The sequence below is a fragment of the Myiozetetes cayanensis genome, unplaced genomic scaffold (assembly GCF_022539395.1).
Source record: "Myiozetetes cayanensis isolate MyiCay16 unplaced genomic scaffold, myiCay2020 scf2-11, whole genome shotgun sequence".
NCBI lineage: Eukaryota > Metazoa > Chordata > Aves > Passeriformes > Tyrannidae > Myiozetetes > Myiozetetes cayanensis.
In genome coordinates, this window is record NW_026087411.1 from 50,944,528 (window position 1) to 50,959,513 (window position 14,986).

The 14,986-nt window shown below is 37.9% G+C and overlaps 1 protein-coding gene across 17 annotated transcripts in view; it reads right to left on the bottom strand.

Moving 5' to 3' along the window:
- SYNE1 (spectrin repeat containing nuclear envelope protein 1) overlaps window positions 1-14,986 on the bottom strand; it is a 298,651-nt gene that overhangs the window by 24,341 nt on the left and 259,324 nt on the right. For all 17 annotated transcript variants that reach the window (XM_050314877.1, XM_050314878.1, XM_050314876.1 and 14 more), the window contains 4 exons: window positions 10,019-10,181; window positions 6,342-6,529; window positions 4,083-4,233; window positions 13-195 (listed from right to left, as the gene is read on the bottom strand). In XM_050314877.1, coding sequence (XP_050170834.1) covers window positions 13-195; window positions 4,083-4,233; window positions 6,342-6,529; window positions 10,019-10,181 — 685 coding nt within the window. The remainder of the gene's footprint in view (window positions 1-12; window positions 196-4,082; window positions 4,234-6,341; window positions 6,530-10,018; window positions 10,182-14,986) is intronic.

Genomic DNA, 14,986 nt, shown 5'->3' on the forward strand with positions numbered 1-14,986 from the left:
ATGGAAAAATACTTTTAGCCTGCGCAGGATGGAGGTAACTCGCTTTTGCAAATTGTCCCATCTCTGGTTCCCCTCATGAACCATCTGTTTGAGGCTGCAGTCAGAGTCGGTGCGGTTCTCTCGGGCCAGGCGTCGATACTGTTTGTTGATCAGTTCCAGTTGAGTAAGACTTTCATGCACTTGCCTCTGGAAGGCCTAAAGTAATATGAACAAAAGACATCATCAGATTTTTAATTATCGAAATCCTGGTACATATATAGGTCTCTTGCTTTATTTTGACCCTAATTCTACAATCTGATCTGTGTAAAGCTGATAAATTTCACTAGTTGCAGACATGTTCGGAGGCCTACCCTATAGAGATACTGCCTTCTAATAAAATTAGCAAAAAAACCCCACAAAAAACTCAAACGCCAACAAACCAAAGAAACCCAAACAGAAAAAAAGTTTATAGAACTGACATAGTTCATTGAATGAGAAATTACAACAGGAACATCCATTACAAAGGCAAAACAAGCACACCCCCTCTTTCTACTCAAGTGCCTCTGAATTTGAGAACAGAAATATAAACAATGAACATGATACTTCTTTTTTAAAAAATAGAATAGAAATCCAAGATTCCTGTGGCTTCACTGGATTTCTTTACACATATTGAATTTACTGACATGCAAGCATTGAAGAGATTCAAGCAATTGTTTATTCTGTGTTTTACCAAAAATACTGAAAAATTGTGTTGAATGAATCATCTCTTTATCTTCAGTATTTCATTTCATGGCTAGGCTTCGCGAACGAAGATTTGAGAAGGGCTCTACCCACGCTTACTACAAGCACGAACTTCAGTATACTGGTATATAAATTCAACAAGGGGAAGTGCCACATTCTGCAACTGGGACAGAGCAACACTGGATGTATATGCAGAGTGAGGAATGAGATGCTGGAAAGCAGTGCCATGGAAGAGGGACCTGGGAGTCCTGGTCAATGGCAAGTTGAATATGGGTCAGCAGTGCCTTGGCAGCCAGGAGGGCCAACTGTGTCCTGCGGGGCATCAGGCAAAGCATCACCAGTCAGTCAAGGGAGGGCATTGTCCCCCTCTGCTCTGCACTGGGGTGGCCTCACCTTGAATATTGTGTGTAGGTTTGGGCACCACAATATAAGAAAGATATTAAGCTCTTAGAGAGTGTCCAAAGGAGGGCAACAAAGATGGTGAAAGGCCTTGAGAGGAAGCCCTATGAGGAGTGGCTGAGGTCACTTGGTCTGTTCAGAACCTGGAGAAGAAAACGACTGAGGGGAGACCTCATTGCAGTCTACAACTTCCTCATGAGTTGAAGAGCAGTGGCAGGCACTGATCTCTTCTCTACAGTGACCAGTGACAGAACCCAAGGGAATGGCCTGAAATTGTGTCAGGGGAAGTTTAGGCTGGATATTACAAAAAAGGTTCTTCACCCAGAGGGTGGCTGGATACTGAAACAGGCTCCCCAGGGAAGTGGTCATAGCATCAAGCCTGACAAAGTTCAAGAAGTGTTCAGATGTTACTCTTGGGCACATGGTGTGACTGTTGGGGGCGGTCCTGTGCAGGGCAAGGAGTTGGACTCGATAGTCCTTGTGGGTCCCTCCCAACTCTGCATATTCTGTGATTCTGTGAAATAAGTTTTGTCTTAAAATATTAATGGAAAGAAAATTTCACAAATATTTATGCCAATTTATGTCTGGGTAAATGTTGGCACCCTCTACTTTTGGTGGTATTTTAAGAGCCTCAGTCATGCAGCTAGTGTGCAGAGATGATTTAGCCCATGAGTTTCATGTTGTGACTAGCAATCTGTTCTAGTTAGAGGGGTCTGGACCAGTTTATCAGTATGCAGGTATAATCAAAACTGTGTATTCTATACACTCTATGTCATTTCTGATGGACTGTTAATAATGGATCATTTGCAGCAGCTGTCCAGGGCACACCTGACACCTCAGGATACAAGCTGCGTATTAAAGAACTCAGTGAATTGTGTTTCTTTGTCTTCACATTAATGACTCAGCTGTGATAACTCCCCTCGGGGAAGCATTAGCACCTTCACACCCAACTACTCCACACTGGTTGGAAAAAAGATCAGTCTGTAGAGTTCATTAAATGGTCATCAAATTGGGTAGGGGATGGCCAAAAAGGAGCAAATGAACTTGCAATTGGAATGAAATGCTCTGTAGAACTGAATTAATTTAAAATTGCACAAGGATTCCTATATCAGAGGCACAAATCTGACTATATTTACTAGGATCATGAAATCTAAAAGCGTGCAGTTGTTGTTCCACCTGTTACCAAGCCTCCTCCAGCAAAAGAACAGCTGTTTATTTGCTTTTCATTTTTTCATCTCAGCTATACAAGAATTCATCTGCTGCATTCCTTCCTTTAACCTCTTTTCGTTTCTCCATAAACTACTGGAGAGAAAGGAGTTTGACTTTGTACAGTGAAGCCAGTGAGAGCCCTTCCTGACCTCTATGCTCAGGAACTGAAAGGCTATTATATGGTCTGATGACCTTTTTTTGTTAGTGTGGTGTTGTTTTTTTTTTTTTTTTTAATTGAAGTGCAGATATGGAGAGGAAAACAAAATCAGAAAAAAATGTCTGCTTAAAGCAGAAACCTGCTTCTGTTAGTATCTATAAATGGCTGACTTTATACTGACTTCACAATGAAGTCGCTGAATTTTGCTGCATTTGAAAACCACAATTTTCTAGCTTGCATTCCTGGTATTTGGTAGGCACAGAAAGTAGGTGCTCAGGAAAAAAAAAAGAAAAAAAAAAGAGAAAGAACCAAACTACATGGAAAGTAGGCTTATGGAAAGGCTACACTCTTCTCTTCACATCTAGTTCCTGCTGACAGCAAAAACATCCACAATTCTGCTGGAGAGGAAAGGTCACCATAACAACTGAGATTCAATTAAACAGACTTTGGGCAAAGTCAGATCAGCTGCGAAAAACAAAGAGTCAATATACTTTTGGTACTGCTTTTCAAATAGAGACTTGCTAAATAAGAGATTTAGATCCTGATCACTCAATGAAGGGACAAAGGGAAAGAGGTCTGAGGCAGAGTATTTGTGTCCATGAAGCAAATGTTTTCATACTATGGTAACCTAACTCGCCATAATGAAGTCTGTTTAAGAACAAAACCTAGCCAGTAAATTCAGAAATGTGAATGCCAATTACAAAACTCGAATCAGCACTTCACAGTTTATGTTTTTGATTTAATTGTTAAACCAAAAAATATTAACTGGTCTTAGACATTGCTTAATATTTGCATTTCTTCTTCACAGCAAATACTCTACAGCACCTGACTGTTTACAGAATTGCCTAAATAACTTGTTCTCTTTCTACAGATTATTTTTCTCTCTCATCTTGATATACTCTTTGCAAATATGAATCCAAGCAAATGATTTTCACCTGTGACTAGCCATATGACGTGTGCTTTACACACTTGTATACAATCCCTTGGGATTATGAGACAAACCATCACAACATAATAGACTCAACTGAGCTATGTAACAAGCTCCTGAGCACTGACCAAAGTGGCAGATTGTCAGTTTTGAGGCATGCACTTTTAAGTCACAGGGGGACACCATGTGGACATGTAACAGTATTTGCACGAACATAAATTTCAGGTGTGAGGCTCTAAAAGGGGGATACTGTGCATTATACAAAAAGAGTTCAGAGAGTTATAGAAAGAAGAGGGGGATAAAATCAAAGCAAAATATAAAACATGCAGCATGCCTTTGAAGAGGTATTTGGTGAAGGAAGATTTATGAAGGCTCTGGAGTACCTACTGTCTGGACATATTAAAAAGTTGCAGAAATAAAATAGGTGAGAAATCTAGCTTTGGTGAACAAACAGTAAGGGAGAGTCAACTGATTTATTAACATTTCCAGTTGCCACCTTTCACTGTTTTTTCATCCTAGAAACCTGACGCTGAAGGCAGCTACAAAGTCATCAACTCCACTATATTAATACAGTGTCTCTGCTGAGTGACGTGGTTATGGGAAGGAAGAACACCAGCTGGCTGCTGCAATGGGATCAGTAGGTATTAAATTTCAACCATTATAAATCACCTCAAATTTCTTCAGTTCTTCCTTAGCAACAGTGTAAAGCACACCAGAGGAGCTTGGGAAAGCAGCTGTCCTCTCAGAGACTTTTAGCCAGTCTTCAAATCTAGAGTAGTCATCCAAAAATTTTTGCCATAGCCTCCAGGTCTCTTCAATTCTGCAACAGATAACGGAAAATTAGGGAACACTTGGACTGATGGTCAGCTGACCTACAGAACTTTAACCAATCATCTACAACAGCAAACTAACGCTGCACCAGACAATAACTGACTATTAATCTAACAGTCAGACACCCAGGCTATAAACAGACCACAGGGAAGGCTGTCTCATTCCAGACAGCTAGAATAAGATGAAGGCATTTTTTTTTTTTTTTTTTTAGTGCATCTAATTTTGGAATCAGTGTAAAAAAGTTATGTTTGTAATAGGAGCTCTAAAAACTGAGACCATGTTAAATACCTTCTGAAAAACAGTCCCACTGTAGGTACCTAAGCCAGTATTTTAGAGATCAGAAATTCCACACTACCTTCAACTGCAGAAATTTTCATAAAGAATGCCAAAGAAGCTGCAGCATATATTTTAAAGCTGTCATTATAATGCATTGCAAAGGGACGTAAATTTTTTTTTTCATTCACCAATTAGTGGTAAAATGCTTTCTCTCAATACACACTGTAAACATATTGTTATTTGAAAAACCCCAAAAGTTAATGTTTAAAAAACCCGATTTGACTTCAAGGGAATATGTAAAAATAGTGGCAAACACGTGACAATGAAATCAAATGGGTTTAATACTGAGACTGTAAAATGCCAAGAAGTTCAGCATCACTTGATTTAAAATAACAGGATCCTTTTTGGGACAGGTTATGTCACAGTAGAACATAAAAAATACATATTTCCCAAATCTTAGACATGCAGGACTGATCTATGCAAAATTTATGCTTTATTGATGATATGTTGTTTAAATGGAAGTCTGACCTCTGGAAAGTTGCTTTTTAATGTGAATAATTATTTCTAGTACAATACAGATCTAAATACTGAGAGCTCAGTACAAATCTGCTAAAGCATAATGTGTACATTTTAAGAAGGTAACATAAAGTTCAATGCATTGTTCCACATCAACTTAAAATAGTTCTGAATTGATTTATTGGACACAAAGGTATGAAGAGCCCATATAGATTCAAAGATAGAACTTAAAAGCTGTATCTATATATATTCTATACAAGAATTGTCATGGCAATAGTATAAAATGACTTAAAGATATCAATCTATGGATAGAGAGCAACACACCTTAAAAGTAATTAAAGTTTTGCATAAAATAAAGAAAAAATTTACTAAATACCTTAAGAATACTCCACAAAACCAAAGATCATAAAAAGCTTAATTCAGCATTTTGAAAAGTCATAAATTCTGCCTAGAGTTGTTTATATAACTATGCAAACATCAAAGAAATAAGATTAATAATTTATAATGATAATTAATACAGGAGCTTAAACCTGTAAGCATGTGTTACTACTAGTCAGCAAACAGTCCACAGCATTGGCCCAATCTAGCCTACATCATTACTGCTATTGAAATCACCCATGCTATCTGATACGGGAATAGAAAACAACGAATCTTCTGGATATGATGGGCATGCAGCCTACAAATGGTCTAAGATGTGCAGTAAACCAGACTACATCCAAGATTCATGGGTGGTAAGGCCCTCACTTGCTCAGTACAGCTAAGGTGGACAGGTGAGGAAACTCCATGCAGTCCCAGATTTCTTCAAAATAAACAAAACCAGATGTAACAGAAACTGTTAAGGAACATTAGGTACATGAAACCCCTAATGCCTGGAATAACATTCCATCCATTTGATAACTAGTTTCCCCATCAATCTCAGTAGTTCTAGGGTAATCTTACGTGTCACAGCCTCCCTTTTAGGTCACATTTTCTGAATCTCTTGGAATTTCTGCTATCATCTAAGCTTTCTCTAGTTTCTCTCTCATTCCTATGAAGCATGGGAAATGTCACATCATTATATCAAAGAACTTGTGAGAGACATTTGATGATTTTTATCTGTACCCTGTATAAATGCATGTGCAATCCAAAATTTTGGGGTTCTCCCCCACCCCTCCAGCATAGAAGCTACTGGTTTTTATTTAGTCTATATGATCTTTTACTGACCTCCATGCTTTTTTATTCAGTACTGCAACCATATAACATACATACTACCCCGTATTTCTCCCTGTGGAACAAAATACTAATTTGTAGGCATTTTAGACTTACTTAAGTCGCCTTTCCATTGACATTGCACAAATGTTCCTCCATCTTCTGTCCAGATTGCGTGTAGCCTGCTGAATAGAGTCACACTCTGCTTCTGTGGCACAAGCATCACAGTCATGAAGAAGTACTTCACATAGATTGAGAACAGATGCCACTCCAGTGCTGTGTTTCTCTATGTCCCTCTGAAGTTCCTGCAGATGAAGAAATTAGTTTTTCAGAGAAACTGCAAAACATGCATAAATGCATTTCTCTTCTGCTTGTTTAAAAAAGAGGAAAAAGCTTGCAAACAGAAGAAAAACATCTGGTAAATACCAATTAAGAGACTATGCAAGTGGTGTTGCAATGTTATCAATTAGGCCAGGAGAATCTGGCAGCATGCACAGCTCTCCCAAGGGAGTATGAACACCAAACCATTACCTGGGACAAACTGCCAGAGCTCTGCATGCTCAGCTGAGCATCTTTCACACACATTTAATCAACATCACCAATAAATGGTAGAATTATTGCCAGCCCTGCCCCATTATCACAAAGGATGTAAAGCGGAAGTTAGTAAGATAAGTGTGAGAAGAAAATATGTGAGGAATTCTTTGTGAACCTACTCTTCCCCAGGTGAGCTAAGTGCAAAATGGTATGTTTGACATGGAGACCGGCAGCAGCACATGTTGAACAGGGCATGTGTAGTAGGAGATTTTTCTTCCTTCAGCTCTCCAGTTTTGTAGTGTTTTCATTGGAAATGGAAAAGGAAAATTCCAGACACCCAAAGAAAATGCACTCACACTGTTTTAGCACTTGCTATATGTGATCACTACTATTTATCCTATTGGTTTCTTGGTTGCAATGGCTTGTTCTACACTCATGATATTTCTTCATCTCAAAGTAATATTTCAACTTCAGTTTTCAACTCCAGATTCATGTTGAGACAAGCCACAAAACTCATTGGCTGTTGCTGTTGGATCAGCGCAATGAAAAGAAACTCTGCTTGACTTCTGTCTACATTTGCAATGAGTCATAAGAATATTAGATGGAAAAAAATCAGTATGGACAGTAAGAAAGCCAAGACAACACAATTCCAAGAGTGACAAAGAAATACTAATGAAACTATGTCAGAAAGTGCTACATTGCATCTAGAATACTACGCTCACTTCTGATTCAGGTGAACTTGGCAGCTTGAGGATGAGTAGAGACAAATTTTGCACTGAAAGTAAACTATGACATGCAAAGGGACATTTATTGTCAACATATTGTGTCTACACACATTTAAGGTCTAACTTGAGGAACTTATCTTATAACTAGCAGTATGATCTGAAAATGCTTTCCAGGAGCAAATGAGATGTAAATGTTGAACGTAAAAACCTCAGGAAATCTGAAATGGAGCAAGGTCGACCTATGTCAACCGTTTGATTTAGTAAGTAATTTTTTCATCTTCTCATCTATGAAATGGAAAGCTATTGCGTAAACATGTACATGAGACCGTCAAGTGGAAAATCATGTTTTCTGTCTCAGGGATGGCCTTTCACTTTCACTTGCCTGAAAAATACTTCTATTGTTAAGTCAGAGTGCTTATTCTTCTTTCTATCCACCCTGAAACATTATAGAAGGGTGGATACTATAATCAGATGTAATACTTTATGAAACACACACTCCAGAGAGCTATGAGACTTGAGGTTAAGTAGGATCAGGTAACACAGTCTCCTCTCCGCTGTTTTGGAGCAGAGTAGTACTGAGAACTGCCAGCTGTGGATCCTGAGCATTCCCAAGGATTAAACTTTTTTTATTCACCTACAGAACCTTTACATTTATTTCCCACATTTCAAAATTTTCTATGTTTATTAGAGAATATTAAACCTTTGGGTTAGTTCACAAAGGAGCATCACTTTTATGCACTGCTGTCACCCACATACAACGTTTTTTTTAATTTCATTTACCCAGAAGCAAACACCATTTTTTCACATTTGAAGTGGTAGCAAATTGGGAAAATAATGAAACAAGTAATCCTTAAAATTGAGTTTGTGACCCTAGGAAAATACAGCATTGAAGTGATCCTGCCTTCCCCAGGATATACAGATTCAACTTTATTTTTAATTTCCCTAGAGACCAGCAATCTGCAAAGCTGATGCTTGGCTGAAGCAAGCGCTGAGAAGTAGATAATGGAGTTACATAAACGGAATTTGGCCCTTCTCTTTCACAATATAATATTTTTAACCTAATTTTTCATATGAACAACTGGAAGACAACATGATCTCAGCGGAAGGTTAAACATGAAAAAAGAACATAAGATCACTAACAGAAGAAAGAGGGAACAAAATGAGAAAGTGGCCTTCTGAGATATGGTGGATAGTGATAGAGTCTCTGAGTAATAAAAATACTGGTTGCCAAACACTGAAGGCAGTCGGGTTTCTAAAATTATTATTATAACAACTATGTCTTGTAGTGTTATTACTGAATCATCAAATTTCCAAATATGGCATCCTCCTAGGATAAAATTCACTGCTATTTCTCCCATTTAGAATTCAAATTAAACTACTCTCACTTCTTCAGAATATCACTGCATGCTGTCACCACAAGAAAACAGTGAAAGGTAGAGATATACCAGTCTCTGTGCCCAAAATAAGTCCCATAAGAAGTGGTTGTAACAAACTATGGGATGCCTGCATAGGGATGCTAGCAAAAAATCTCAAGTATCTACTTTGTTGATAGTAATGTTTAGTCCTTCCCAGCATTTTACTGTCTCAGAGACACCACTCATTACTGATGCTTGTATGTTATAAATTATTACCCCTATGTAAATGCCATATAGAATATATATAAGCAATTCTTCACAGCCATGTAGTAAATCAGTCAGGGAGCTGGCAAAACTCTCAGGGAGTTCTTGACGCTCAGTTCCACACTCGGCTTAAAAGAGCAAAATGGCAGTTTGTACTCTTGATAAATGAATTATCCCCAAAATATCCTGTCTCTCCTCTTCCCACACATTTCTTTCTCCTCTGGAGAAGAAATTCAGGAGAGCACCTAATTTGTCTCCAGTGAGGTACCAGAAGAGTAATTTTGCCAATAAATAACCAATAGAACAACAGTTCTCTCCAGCAATGTGCTTCTAGGCAAAACTGCACTGGACAGTGAAGTGAAACAGGTAGGAGAAAGTACAGTAAATCATCTTAGAAGTAATATTAGTTTCAATGCCAAAAACTCATTGACTTCAGATTTTTCTGCACATTTTATTCTAGCACTGCATAAAGGCTTTGTGTACTATAAACCAATCAACTTTAACTTCACATGTATAGCTCATGCATCTTTGCGTGCAAAATGATTCCCAAACAAGCTGTAAAATAAACCTGAGTTAGGCTACAAAAAATAGTAATTTTCAAGCATGTGCAAAATTTGCAAGGTCTAATAGGTGTCAGTTTTGCCTCTGGGAACAGAAAATTCAAACAAACAAAAACCACAAGCCCCAAAGGAAAAACAATTGCCATAACTAGCTCAGGTTACATCTCTTGGTGCCTTACCTTTGTTGGAAATCTCAATCAGCTCCTGGTGAATTCGATGTCAAAGCCAGCAGAAGGCTCTATAAGTGACATAGTAAGTACCACTTGCCTTGATATTTAAGTACTTTGCCTCATGCCCTCTCAGCACTGAGCTCTCCTCCATGTCATTTTTCACCTGATAAGTGTGTCATATTTTACCTGCTGTTCATTTAGCTTCCTTTGTATCTCCTCAGAGTCACAGGTTTCATAGACGATAGGTTTGGACAGCTCTGACTCAATGTGGGCAAGCCAAGACCTCAGGCTACTCATGTTTTTATCCAGCTGCTGCACTGCAACAAGGGTCTCCTTCAATTTCTTTACCCTGTAAAGAAAAAGAAATAGCAGCATAAGTACATCCTAAGGAAAAATTTTCATAGCATACATTTCAGGTGGTTTTCAGAGAAACTTCACTTATATGGCAAATTCTGTTGTGAAGTCTTCCTTTATTATGAAACAAAAATATATTATTACATGTGCATATCATCCTGCATTCATAATGTATGTACCTTTATCAGCTGACTTAAATATTTGTTATGAAAAGTACTGGTGGGGTTCACTGAGTGAACAGGCCTTTTTCACCCCAGTGAAAATGCTGAGCTACATATCAGAGAGGATCTGGATTGGAAGGGAACTTTAAAAGTCATCTAGTACACCACTCTGCAGTGAGCAGGGACATCTTCAACTAGATCAGATTTTTCAGAGCCCCATCCAGCCTGACCTTGAACATTCTCAGGGATAGTGTATTATCTGGGCAACCTGTTCCATGGGTGGAGATTTGTCCTTGAATAAATAAATTTTAGACATCCAGCTGAGAACTTAGGGAGAATTCCTGAATCCCAAGGGCTACTTTGCGTTGGTCTGATTGGACTATTTCAGATTTAAACAGACGAAAGTGGAATGGAATTGCATGGCGACTCCCAACTAGAATTTTTCGTGAGATCCTGACCATAGAACAGCAATGGCCAGGAAAAAATATACAGTTTTGTTTATTTTTTTGTTTTGTTTTGTTTTGTTTTTTTTTGTTTTGTTTCGGTTTTTATTCAAGGGAGCATTAACCTTGGAGAGTGAATAAATGCAACTAAACCCTCATTGTATCTCAGAATTTTTCCTTCAGTCACTCTAAACTGCAAAGATGTCTGTCTGTAATTCTCTCCTTCCTATCCCCAGGTTACGTAAAATACATCATTGGCGGATTTTGGATTTTTTTCTAAGCTTTCTTTTTTTTCCCCCTGTTTATGTGGTATCACAAACAATCTTGAGTAATGTTCCCTTCTATGCTTCTATTGCTCTTCTACTTAAGTGTTTCAGTATCAGAAAGGTTTTAAGTTAAGTGCAGATGGGAATAGACTGACCAAACCAGGTTGAAAAATATAGGATTGCCAGATTTGTTCAACAAACAAAATGACACCTAACTATCCTATAATTCCAACAAAGCAATTCACTTTTTTTCCCACAATACTACCCAGCAAATTTATCAACTGTTTCCACATTTAAAGCAGCAGTTGCAGCTGAATATGAAGATAATCTCAGAGATTTTAATGTCATCTTAAAAAACAAAATAAGCTAAATCTTTTAATTTTTCATCTCTTTATAGCCCTCTCTTTAGCTCACAGATAGTCAAACTGTGGTTCTTTAGTGCTGTAAACTCCTTAGAACAGTTCAAATGCAGCTTCCCTGCCAGACTCTTGTGACCAAGGGTTGTAGGGTTGTGATCTGGAAAAAAAAAAAAAAAAAAAAAAAATTCCTGGTAACTGGAAAAAAATCTGGATAGTCTGAAAAATCTATGTATGAAGGGACTGAAGTCAATATAATTCTGCTGAAAGACTGCCTCAGTCCCCACTATCAGGCTATTCCAAAACACGGGAGATATCAGGAAGCACCAGTGTATGCGGGCACCATCTCCTTGTAACCTATTGTTCTACATATGGCATTTTGTGGGTTTGAACCAACTGCAACTTGTTCATAGGGTGACCAAGAAGGTTGGCTATCAGCCTTCTGGAATCCACATAGAGCTTTTCCATCTCTGACATTATTTAAAAGGAGTGAAATCCCGCCCCTTTTCTGCTTAGATTTTGAAGGCTGGATGCTGCCGATCCTTTGCAGGCATGCTGGAGTGGGAAAGGGAACAATGAGTCACGTCTGCCCCGTGGAGAAGCAATGTCTCTTTATCATTTGCAAGCCCTAACTGTGGAGCAGGATTTTCTTGTTTGCAATTGTATGGTACTTCAATCTGTGCTGGATTTTATTTACATTTTGCCTCCAACAACTGATAAAGGGTCCATCATTCAGAAAGTGCCCTCTGCTTTAGGCAGACTACATGGGACTACATCGCTGCTACGACAAAAAAACCAAGCCCCAATACAGCTATTTTCAGTCACATGAAAGTTACTTAAATTATTAAGAGTTAACTAAGTTACTCTAGAGAGAAAAAGAAAAAAAAAATAACATACTAAAAGAACACTCCAACCAAACTCAAACCCTACAACTTCCTTCCTGCCCTACTCCCCCTCCCACATCTACCATTAACAATGTTCTTTTTTTGTACTGAGTTTAAGCTAACGGGTTCCTTGCCCATGGTACAAATAGAAGCAAATAAACAAGTGTGTATCGGAGTCTGATGGGCTTATTTTTTTGACTGAACTGCAGTACAGTGCTATGCCTCTAGCTACTCTGAAAACATACCCACAATCAAATAACAGACATAATACATCATGTCTAAGAGCTTTCCTTCTGAATGTCAGCAAGCAAGCTGCCTATGCTTTAAAAGTCCTGCTTAAGCGACAAAGGTCAAATTCTAAATCTAGTATCTGGGATTCTTAGCCAAGTGTGATTTTTACCTTTTGAGATTTCATTTAAAAGATTATGTTTAAAATGTTGATTAATCCAATAATCATTTCATGCTTTTGTTGCAGCACTATGCACGTAACTGTGAAAGACTTGAGATAACTCCTCTCCTTGATAATGAAGATTCTGCGCTGAAATCAAGGGGTTGGATCCATGACATGGTTGGTTTAAAGGTTGTTTTCTATATAACACACACCCCGGTCAAATATTTAAGACTCTCAGGAAGGAAAATACTGCAGAATTAATTTTTTTTAATGGTTTAATGATGAAAGCTTGTCTAAAAATTTGAATATGTTTATGATGCCTATGTTTTCATGTTTCAATTAATATACCTCAATTTCCCCAAGAAAGTAATAACTTTTGTATTTCTATTAATAATATCTATTATTCGACAGTAAGAAAAGTCACTGGGAAAACAATTTGGAGCTAAAATTAAGCACAAATGTATATAATTCAAATAGTCCTAAAGTAGACAGCATTAGATTCTTCTTAAATCTAAACGGGAACAACCCTATAAATACAGAAAAGTGCATCATATAGAACTCATAGCTACTGCATTAGTCATTTAGACAGCTGCCTACAAACATTAAACTTTAAAAGCAGCATGAAGAAAGTCAGTAAGAGCATGTTAGCTAGTAGATAGTAGAAAGCAGAAAAGGTTTCTTTTTTAAAATATCTACTTGGAACTGGAGACAAAGTTTTAAGAAATGCTCTTTAAAATGGTGAAAAATGTTGCACTATTAAAATCAGTTTTGAAAAAATCAGTTAAAAAATAATCTATTTATGATTAAAGACTAGTTATTTTCCAAAGAACGGCACTACTACATAGCAGAACACCAGTACTGCCAGTTAAATTTACTATTCCAGTCATAGTTTCCTCTTTTAAAGAGTGAATTTCTAGAATTCTGAACAACAGCAAAATTTCTAGAAAAGACAATGTGAAGAGGGAAAAAAGAAGCTGAATCAAAAATCCAAGAGGAGTTCAAGTAGTACATGCAGTTACAGAACAGTAGTTAATATGTACAGAATAGACGCTTTGATAAGTTAAGTCTGAAATACTTTCTTTACAGCCTCTTTCCTTCTCTATCTTTTGCTTCTAGCCATGCCCCTTCGATGACACAAACAGCAAGCAGACAAATATAAAGTCTGCTCTTTCTCATGTACATGCTCTTGTATTTAAAAACAGCAGTAAAATCAGTCCATGGTTTCTTTCAGACAGCTGGGAGATTTTACTACTTCTAAGACTCCATTAGTATCAAAAAATCATTCCAGGATCCAAAAGTATGAGCTGTAAAACAATGTATGCTGTTATCACTGTCAACTGTTTTTAAACTGAGCAGAAAACCAGTAATTTCTAGCTATAGGAGTTATTTCTACATATCAATATTTCAATTAGTTTCCCAGCAAGCCAAGACTTCAGAAAGAATTGTATCAATCAAAAGCAAACAAAAATAGCTCCCTGCCTTGTGATATCACAGTTACAGTCTGGGAGATCTGAATCCACACTGCTGTCCTCCGCCATCCTCAGAGCATGCAAGTCCTCCGCCACAACCATGAAATTTTCCAGCATTAAAAAAGAAGAACTTCCACTCCCAAAGCCTGTAAACACTGTTCTTTGGAGGGGGTGGGGGGAGAAGGAAAGGGGACACACTGCTCGTTGTTGGTGAGTACTGTACAGAAAATGTTTCATGGCAAACAAATGTTAGCAGCCGTTGCTTGATAACATGAGACTGGATGGTGACAACTGGTCATGTTTCTAAATAAAACTCGCATTCATCAACATGTGCCAGACTTGATCTCCAGGAATGTGGACCGTGAGTGGTAGGGGAAAGGATGAAAACACATCCTTCTTTGCAAAGCCTGAGCAGTTGCAGCAATAGCACTACTTTCTGGTTGTAAATAACTGTGACCTTTTTTTCACCTGGCTAACATATCAGAAAAATTCATGTATGAAAATGCTCTAGAAAGGCAGAAACAGAAGTCTCTGATGCAGAGACACAACTACCCTTCTGCAGCTGTTACTTCTGTAGTTACAGACCTGCTCAGAATGGAGAAGTAATTAAAAAAAAAGAAGGTAAGGAAACAGAATATGACAAAGAAAAGAAAGATGCTTTTATAGGTAATTGGAGGAGTTGCACCTCACAGCACAAAATCAACAGGTAAAGATTCAGACTAGATATGTATTCCCACAGAAAAAAATTATTACACTATTTTCACAGAGCACTTTCTGTTAGTTCACAGCTGTAGGAAACAAAACACTAAGAAAAATGCTCCAGGCGAGGG